This window comes from Melitaea cinxia, chromosome 29, assembly GCF_905220565.1.
Source record: "Melitaea cinxia chromosome 29, ilMelCinx1.1, whole genome shotgun sequence".
NCBI classification, from domain to species: Eukaryota; Metazoa; Arthropoda; class Insecta; order Lepidoptera; family Nymphalidae; genus Melitaea; species Melitaea cinxia.
Genome location: NC_059422.1, coordinates 4,444,001 through 4,454,438, shown reverse-complemented (window position 1 = coordinate 4,454,438; position 10,438 = coordinate 4,444,001). Strand labels below are relative to the sequence as shown.

The following is a 10,438-nucleotide window of genomic DNA, read 5'->3' as shown; positions in this document are numbered from 1 at the left end:
CGCTATAATTTTAAATTATAATAAGATTTTTTTTTATACCCATGTATTATTTTTTTTTTAAATTCAAATAACTATAATTACCCACGCCCGAATAATTAAGTACCTCGATTAATCATTATCGATAAACAAAAACAAAAGTCGATAATGATCAATCAACCTCACTATGACACATCAATGCAACAGATATTATCAAACAAGAGTTATTAGAGTTTATAAATTGCGTTTAACTAGTCTTGATACTTAATTATAAACTTGTAATATGACCGTGTGAATGAAATATTGTTTGAAAGTATCAATTATGGTTGACATTTTTATAGATATGTTGCATTAGGGACAACGCCGGCCGTAGCTAATTCGGTAACTTTGCTTTTTAGTGTATTGTAATAAGTTTAATGCTACCCAGTTGGACAAGTATTTTATTACGGATTTTTTTTGATCTTAATTTGCTATGTTATTTAATTGTAAATCAACAAATATGTTCTAGCTTTATACATATAAAGGTTTTCTTCACAATGTACTTTGCAGTCTAGAAGAATCTTTTGAAGTGAACTTTTTTTTAGAATCGTTGTGGTTTAAAACTCGATTAAACGAAGATAGAAAAGAAAAAAGAAGAAAGAAACACATAAATGTGCAGGGGAGAATGAGATAGAATACATTACTGCTCAAACGTTTAAGCGAAAATTTTAATTTGTTCTTGTGACCTTTCACGAGAGCTTGATCATCGTCGATAGAACAAATCGCAATGACCTATACCTTCCTACGACTTTTCAGAAGTTTCACTTCTGCCGCGTGTGAATTACACACACACCTTTTTTTAAAATTATGTGTTCTATTCCCAGATTTTTGGTTTAAAACATAACATAACAATACACTTTATTGTACACCAAACAGAAATAATCCGAACATATCAGATTAACATTGCTAAAAATATTAATCTGATACGTATGTATGAATAATGTCAGAATTTCCTAGATAATGTAAAAAAGGTTAAAAGTCCTGGAAAAATGTAGATTTTTTTTAAATACGTATTTATGATTTTTAATAATTACTTCTACAGTAGTTCTGCAGATAATTTGACTACTGTTGTATATTTTCAACCAACCTGAAGCAGAAGTACTTAGGTCACAGCAGGAAATTTCCTGCTCAAAATATGCAGCAGCCCGAATGGGGTAGTACCCTCGACCTTACACATGATCACAGCTAAATAATACTGATTTCAAGCAATGTTGTATTCCTGTTGGTGTGAAAAGTGATTAGAGCTCCTGGGAGTAATTGGGTATATGGTTGGTAACGCGTTTGCGATGCTCCTGGTATTGCAGGCATCTATGTATAAGCCACGGTAATCGCTTACTATCAGGTGAACCGTACGCTTGTTTGCCTTCCTAGTTGCATAAAAATAGTGTTATTTAACGATAGTATATTGCCGGCCGGTGCCTAATCAGGTGATAATAAAGATAAAAATTCAGCGGAAGTGAAGATTTTGTGTTCCAAGCCCTTCGTTGCTTCGTATACGTGCGAGAGGCATATCAGCCCGGAAGCATATCATCCGCCCAGCTCGATCAAGTACAAGTAGTTTACGCTCTCATCATCCGCTCATCTGCATATCAAGTCCATTGCCCATTCCATCACTCTTCCAGTCCATTTGTCCATCACTCTTTATCAGCCCTTTACACCTCTCATTCTCATCTCAGCGGATCGTTCGCCGCTCCATACTCATCTTTGGATGTGACCGCCCTCAGCGATCACATACATTGTTAACTTGGAATTACGTATTAATTAAAACCTAAGTAATATATAATATATATGTATATACATATAAATGAATGTTTGTCTGTATGTCCCTTATAGAACCGTAAACTATGCATTTGATCATATCATGATCTTCAGCAAAGTATTGTGCATAAGCCCATAAAAGTTTCTGAGTTGGTACGACCAAAAATAAAAAAAATAAAAAAAATGCATAGCAAGTCGCGCAGGGTACAGCTAGTCTATATACCGTAGTGGCACCAATGACCGACAAGGCCCAATAACCGACACTTTATATTTTGATTCAATAAAATAAGAGTAGGAAAACGATTTCTTACTATAGCAAAACTGTACCATAAATAGCACACTTTTGATTGGCTCCCAGTGACTTTTGAGCGATATCCGTCTTTTTTTTTAAAAATGACGGTGTGACAACTGATTGCGCCTGGAGTACCGGTGAAAATCACAACATTTCTTAGTGAAATCCTTAAGGAAGTGAGTACATTTTTTTATTAATTATACTAATGTAGTCTAACATATTTGGATTTTATGTTTTTCACGGGTTATTATAAGAACTATACGATCGATTTTTGTTCTAACGAAAGTTTAAGGTTATTTTGATATTAGTATAATGTTGGTGTCGATCACTGGTTTTCATAAACTGACTTTTACCAATAATCGACACGGGTCGATAATAATTTTTTGAAAACATTTTTCATTTGACAAGCGAATATAGTTCTTCTTACTTTGCGTATTTGGTAGATATTTGAAGTAAACTAAACAAAGTCGAGAGACCAGTAATCGACAAGTGTCGATTATTGGGAAATAATGTGTCGATGATTGGTTCTTACAGATGGTTCCGAGAAAAAATTATATATATACGGTCGAATTGAGTAACCTCCTCCTTTTTTTGAAGTCGGTTAAAAATATGGACATTATACTATGGACAATAAATGAATACTTATTAAACTGTTAATTTTATTTTAACGACCCACTAAGGAGGCCGCGATTTGACAGATACACATTATAGGTAATAGTCGATAACTGGGAGTCGGTAATTGGTAACTGTCGATTACTGGGGTGTCGATTACTGGAGATTCGGTGTCGATGATTGGAGATTTATACACTTTTTCCATTTTTAGGATTTTTTTCTAATCCGGATATAGTTAATAAAAATATTACATCCTATTCTTATATCAAGAATATACCTTACCATACTCAATCGTTACTTTTGGTTTAAAGATGACTAAATGACCTTTAATTTTATAAAGAAGTCCACTATCTCCTTAAAGTGTCGACGACTGGTGCCACTACGTTAAATAAAAATGAATGTTGCTAAGCACATAACTCGAGAATGGCTCAACTAATTAGGCTAATTTATTTTTTGTATGTTCTTTATGGCCCACGGAAGGTTTTAATACAAAAAAAAACAAAAATTAAAAAATAAATGTAATTATTATCTATTATTAACTTTTGACAGAACGAAGTATGTCCGGGCAGCTAGCTCTAAATACTTTTTGCTTGCGGTCCGCGACACCCTGACTGAAACGTGTTTGTGGCCTTTATAAAAAAAGGTTAAGTATGGCTAATGCAACTGCTCAAAATTTCATATCATCAGTTTTCGTATCGGAGGTCTTCGCTTGTGTGTGTTTCTACTTCTTATGTGTTTCTGTTTGTACAGAAACACATTAACAAAAACAGAGTTAGGCGCATGGATATACGATCACCTGGTGAAAATTCCAAATAAAAAACGATGATTTTTATGGGAAGTTATTGTAAACTATTGTGTGGTTGAAACATGGATTCCCAAATTTCCATACAATTTTTATATGTTTTTATTTGGGCTATCTGGACCTATCTGGATTACAATTTAAGTAGTTTACAATAACTTTGTATACAAATTAATATCGTTTTTAATCTGGAATTTTCATCTGGGCACGTCGGCGTTATTCATATATAGCTTGTTATAATATAGCGGACGCGAAGAAATATAGATTTACAGCAAATGTTTACATTTAATAAGCAAAAAAGAAATATCAACCGCTGCTCAACTTGGGTGTTATCGTCGTCGCATGTCGACACGTTATGATAGTCTGCACTTCTGCAGGATTGGACACGATGTGGCGCGCTTGCCATGCTAGCAGCCGCACACATATTCGCGCATGTAATTAATCAACACAATTATGTCGAAGTTTGTTACTATCATAACGAATATGACTAAAAATTGGAAAAGATTTTTTTTCTTATTGTATTTTTAAATCTACATAATAAAAGTGATTTGATATTTTGATAATAAGTAAAATGATTAAAATGCCTTGTTTATTAAATAAGTATCCGAGCGTATTGTGTTGTATTTGATATTTATATATTACTAGCCGTCCCCGCAAATGTTGTTTTGCCATATATGTTATAAGCCCCCTTAATCCTTACCCCCTCCCTTATAACTTATGGGTATGAGAAATAGATGTTGTTCGATTCTCAGACCTACCCAATAAGCACACAAAATTTCATGAGAATCGGTCAAGCCGTTTCGGAGAAGTTTAACTACAAACACCGTGACACGAGAATTTTATATATTAGATAGATTGATTGATTGGTATCAAGAAGCTTATACAAAATATTGGTATTTATCGGTATAATTATTCGGACTAGCCGTTTGAATTTGATTTGACATTTACATTTTACCTTTGACAGTGACTTTGACAATTTTTTATTAAGAAATACGCTAAAAATAGTATTACAACTTGAGTACAACAAATAACAATTTTGTTGCTTATATTCGGTAAATGTAGTAAATAAAAAATGATATATTGCTTAAAATAATAAATACAGACATATAAATAACTGTTTAGGAAATGAGTAACGTTTATATTCAAGAACCGCCTGCATTAGGCAAGGTATGTACATCAAAGTTTGTGTTGATAAATATGTTTTTATATTATTAACAATTGTATGTAGAACGTTATGTAGAATTTTATTTCTTCTTTCTGAATGTTTTTCTTGTCTATTGTTATTTTTAAAATATTTTACAGTGTTTTTTTTTTATTAATTATTTCATCAATAATTAATTTATTCGTATTAATGACTTCCAATATATGAATAATTGCAGGTTCTTTTAAAGACGTCAGCCGGTGATATAGACATTGAGTTATGGACGAAGGAAACTCCGAAAGCTTCAAGAAATTTCATACAACTTTGTATGGAAGGATATTATAATGGTAATAATATTTTGTATTTTTGTTCCATATTATAATTTTTTGATCTTTATATTATTATCTAGTCAGATAGATCATAGAAGATTTGTTGGTGTAGTTATTGGTGTAGCAGTACAACTTACTTAAGTTCTAGTTAACAAAATCAATCCTCACATATGGCAAATATTTATAAATCTTTGTAGTGGTCTATGTTTGCGATTTTGTTGTGTGTTTCCGGACCTGGGCTCCATATTTATTTATTTCTTTATACTTTATCGTACACACAACTACATTTTAAATAATAAACACATTTAAAAAACATTTACAGACTGTGAAGTACAATGGGCGGACTTATGGCTATTTAGCCATTAATAAATTTAAAGAGGCAATTGAATGTGAAAATTTTTACTGAGTTATTTGTGGGTGTCTTGATTGTAAAGCGTTTATTTGTTATTGTAATCTTGTGTGTTTCTTGATTCAGATTGTATAATTTGAATTTTTAAATATTTTCAGGAACAATATTTCACAGAGTAGTGCCAGGATTTATCGTCCAAGGTGGTGATCCAAATGGTGATGGTACTGGTGGAGAATCAGTGTATGGAGAGACTTTTAAGGTATGTGTTATAAATTAAAAAGTGCTATGCTTAACTAATGTTCTGTACTTCAAATATTTCATTTATTTATTAACAAACTAACATTACAGTGAACCCAATGCGTAAGTTAAGTTGATCACATCTATCTACAGATTTTTGTATATTAATAACATTAAATTTAACAATTAATTTAAATAATTCAATAAAATCAATTAAAATAATAATAATTAATAATAATTTTAAGTCTGATTAATTAAATAATCAAACTTAAAATATCATAAAATTTTGTAAAAACAATAGACAAAAATTCAATAATAATAACACATTAAGTACATTTATATTATTATAATTAAATTAAAAGTTGATACTTGACAATAGTATTCTATGTCTGTGTTGATTATTTTTCATACTACAATTGTGTGATATATGCTTACGGCCCTTCTGATTAGTTAACGGTTACCGTTGCCTATATACATATGTTACACTAGAAGCATCGCAAGCGCTTTACCAACCCTGGAGCTCTGGCTACCTTAATCGCCACAGGAACATAACACCTACTCGAGTACAGTATTATCTAGCTGTGATATTCTATAATATTAAGGTACTTCAGCAGTAAGGCTGGTCCAGATTTGGTGGATATTGTGGTACCCAAATACCCCACTGCAAGTATTGTAGTTTAAAAGAACTTGCTTTAATTTCTGATTTCTCCTATATACATATTGATCACGACATTCCGTGAAATCCAAGTATAATTGTAGTGCGTATCTCTAAAAATGGTTTCATCCAGCACACCCAAAAAGGAACAATTAAAGACAAAAATTAAGGCGATGTGTGCATCGTACAGTTACTAAAAAGAAAGCATTATGATATAAAAATAACAAAAAAAAAGTGTTTTATTCGTAACAATTAAAGGTACAATTCACACTTTTACAATTAAGGTGATATCAATAAATGTATTTACAATTTAAAGTGCACCTGTTATCTGTACTAGTAAGATAAAACTGTATCTCAGAATAACAGGGTTCTCCAACAGACAAAGTATTGAGGATTAAAAAAGAAATTGTTCTCTTAATTTCTTTTAATAATATTTTTTTAATCATATTTTTTGCGATACATAAAAATAAAATGCAAACGTAAATAAATTCCTATTGTTTTTTACAGGATGAATTTCACTCACGCCTCAGGTTTAACCGACGAGGCCTGGTCGCTATGGCCAACGCTGGGAAAGACGATAATGGTTCACAATTCTTTTTCACTTTAGCTGCTACTCCGGAGTTACAAAATAAACATACGATATTTGGGAAAGTCACTGGTAAGTCACATTTCTTAATATTTGTGAATATTTTAAATTATTTTAGTATGCACAAGGGATAACTATTATGTTTGTGAAGGGTCTGCTAGGCTTCCTCAAAGAGCTAGGCTGGCACGAATAGTGCCCCCCAGCCAGTCGCAAAAAAGGCACAAGACGTCGAGTTGCGGAAAAGAGCCCGCGAACAACAACAACAACTATTATGTTTTTATAAGTTATTTTTAGCCGAATCAAATAAATCTTAGTTCTAAACAAACAACCAATCTGATTAAAACTCAGGAGCTGATCAAAAAAAAAAAAAAACACCGTCTGAAATTTAATTTTGTGTAAAAACCTTATGCATGTAGTTTTTTATATCTGTAAAATAATAAATAATACACAGTTGTCTTCTTCATAATGTTTTGATAAAGTATATTTTTGCAAAATATAGTTCACTTGTACGTGCCCTGCGGTTTTACTTATAGCCTTTATATTTTGCAGGTGACACAATATACAATGTTCTGAAGCTAGCCGAAGGTCTCATAGGCCATGATGATAGACCAGAACACCCCCACAAAATTATCAGTACACAAGTGTTAATTAATCCTTTTACCGATATTGTACCGAGGGTTCAAGAAAAACCCCAAGAAGAGGACATTGATAAGACTAAAAAGAAAAAGAAAGAAAGATTGGGAGTTAAGTGAGTGTATTTAATACATTACTAGCTGACCCGGCAAACGTTGTTTTGCCAATAAACTATCTACTATAAGTGTGCGGGGATTTACTTATAATCGAAAGCGTTGTAGACAGTGAAAGTATGCTTTATTTAGTGCACAGAAAAATTAAAATAATACGTATAACAGTCACTGCTACAATCAATACATAAATAAAACCAAAAAAAAAATATAGGCGAAAATGGTATGGTGAGTAAGACAGGAGACCGGCTTCATTCTCATCCCTACTCTGTGATGTTTGCTGGATGAGAGGTGACAGCGGTAAACATCTAGCGGGGATAACTGATCGATTGATAGTTATCGACCAGCGAAGGCAGGCGGTCAATTGAATTGAGAAAAAAATTATAGTTAAAGGAAATTATTAAAAATAATAAAAAATAAAAATTGCGATTGAAAAATAGGGGTTGATTATAGAGAGGTGGAAAATTAAGAGTAATATATTTTTTTTTATTCTAAGTCATGACAAAATAAAAATAAAAATCTTGCCAAAACAATTAAAGTTTATAATTAACAAATAAAATATAGGGGTTGATCGTAGAGGGTTGAAAATTTAGGGTTGTATGTATTTTTTAATCTTGTATCATAAAAAAATAAAAATTAAAAAATGTATCTAAATTAAAAAAAAAAGAAATTTACGGGTGGACTACCCTTAACATTTAGGGGGATGAAAAATAGATGTTGTTCGATTCTCAGACCTAACCAATATGCAAACAACATATTCATATTTAAAACAAAATGGTAAAATAGTGTAATAGAATATGTAACAAACAATATCTAAACATTTACATTTATGTATGTATACATAGATACATGCATGCATATAAATATGCGTACAAATACAAACAAACATTGTAAAGTACAGTTTTTTTTTTCTTATTAAAGGAATTTCGGTCTCCTATCATTTGGTGAAGAAGCAGAAGAAGATGAAGGCGAGGCTCTAGAATTTAGAGGGAAACCAAAATCGACACATGATCTTCTAGAAGATCCTAAGTTGAGCAAGAAAACTGCTGCCGGTAATCTATTATCTTATTTTACTTCATATACAAGTTTTATTTGTTTATTTATGCTATGATGCTACTTTTTTATGCTATGGATGCTACTGCGCTGTTTGGCTATGGCAGTGTAGAATATAGCCACCCCCTCTCTTCCCGTGGGTGGAGAAGAGGCGACTAAGGGACTAGGGAGGGACTAGGGAGGGACTAGGGAGGGGCTAGGGAGGGACTAGGGGTCTTCTGTCTTCTGTCTGTCTGTCTGTCTGTCTGTCCGTCCGTCCGTCCGTCCGTCCGTCCGTCCGTCCGTCCGTCCGTCCGTCCGTCCGTCCGTCCGTCGCGTCTGTCCGCGTCTGTCCGCGTCGTTTTTTTGGAGCTCTTGTGATTCTTGCAATTTGAAACTTGTTTGCTCTTGTAATTCTTGCAATTTGAAACTTGTTTGCTCTTATGATTCTTGCAAAGCACTACGAATTTCAGCCCTTTGCTGCTCTTGTGATTCTTGCAATTTGAAACTTGTTTGCTCCATTAATTTAATTAAACTTCTTAATTGAAGAGCCACTTGAGGGTCTGTAGTAGCTACGGTGTCGCTGGTGGGCGTGGCAAGGTGGTCGGATCCAGTTGGCGGGGCTAGAGACAAAGTGGGCGGGGCCTGAGCGCGAGTGGGTGGGGCCTGAGCCCGAGTAGGCGGGGCCTGAGCCCGAGTGGTCGGGGCCTGGGGCGTTGTCAGTGGGCGGGGCATGATAGGCGTGGTCAGTGGGTGGGGCTTGGCCCACAGTGGGCGGATCTTGGTCCCCAGTGGGTGTGGCCTCCGGAGCTCGTTGTGCCCTTGTCCTGACGCCCTCCTTGAAGTCCTATCTCGGAGTCAATGGCATCTCCAAATCCCACTTCTAACACCAGTTGTTACGTGTTAGGGTTCGAAGGATTTGGAGAGAAAGACCTGCTGACTCTTTTGGAGACTTTATTCACTAGCACTAGGTCCAACACAAAGCACTAGGTTCAAACACTAAGCACTAACGATGTCCTAAGTCGTAGCCAATGTCGTAGGTTTCGCTGGTACCACTCTTGATCACTAGTTTTCACTTTGAAGTCGCCTCGAAGATCGCTCAAACTGAACTGCACTCGCTCGCCTCCCTGCGGCTATTTATATCGGCCGAGACGAGGCCCGGACTATTCTGGAAAGTTGGCGTATGTACCCGGTTTTCGAGACTATACTTCTATATAGTTCCACAGTAGTTCCTCTAACGCCATCTAGTATTGAGTAGAGAGTTTCATGCTGTCTCTGTCTTTATGTCTTTTCAATGGTTGTCGCTAGATGGCGCTAGTTTCTTTGTGTGTTCGTAACAATATAATTGTTTATTTTATATGCACTACAAACAAAAAACTTTTTAAAGTTCCTCATTCCTAAGGAATCAAATCCAAAATCTTGCAGTGGAAAGCAAGCAGTGCCAACTAATTTATCGGGCAAGTCAAAATTTTCTAGCGAAATAATATCATATAATTACAACAATATTACATTTATTCCCCAAACGATTGTCTATGACAACTCACTGAGAAGGCTCGACCATAATGTATTGTACTGGATTTAGATATAATGTAACTTCTTATGTTTCGTTTATTGCAATATTTTATTTATTTATTTTTTTGCTAAGCATACAATATACATATACAACATTTTATATTAAACAATATATTATAATAATGTATCAGATATTTATATCATTTATAAGTGTACACGACACTTTGAAATACATAGATTAAGAACACAAAAACCACAAATGATTTCAAAAAATGTAACTTTAAATGTAAATGAATACAATTCAATATTTGTAATGTTAAAAAAAGGAACATCTTATTATTATAACTGAAATAATCAAAAATAAGAATTAAGAACTAT

General features: G+C 33.8%; 1 protein-coding gene across 1 annotated transcript in view; it reads left to right on the top strand.

Moving 5' to 3' along the window:
• The first annotated feature begins 4,453 nt into the window (after positions 1-4,453).
• The window catches only part of LOC123667917 (spliceosome-associated protein CWC27 homolog), a 16,294-nt gene continuing 10,309 nt past the window's right edge, over positions 4,454-10,438 (top strand). Inside the window, exons 1-6 of the mRNA XM_045601746.1 lie at positions 4,454-4,643; positions 4,856-4,964; positions 5,454-5,554; positions 6,695-6,845; positions 7,323-7,521; positions 8,438-8,568. Of these exons, the coding sequence (XP_045457702.1) occupies positions 4,602-4,643; positions 4,856-4,964; positions 5,454-5,554; positions 6,695-6,845; positions 7,323-7,521; positions 8,438-8,568 (733 nt within the window). The 5' untranslated portion in view covers positions 4,454-4,601. The remainder of the gene's footprint in view (positions 4,644-4,855; positions 4,965-5,453; positions 5,555-6,694; positions 6,846-7,322; positions 7,522-8,437; positions 8,569-10,438) is intronic.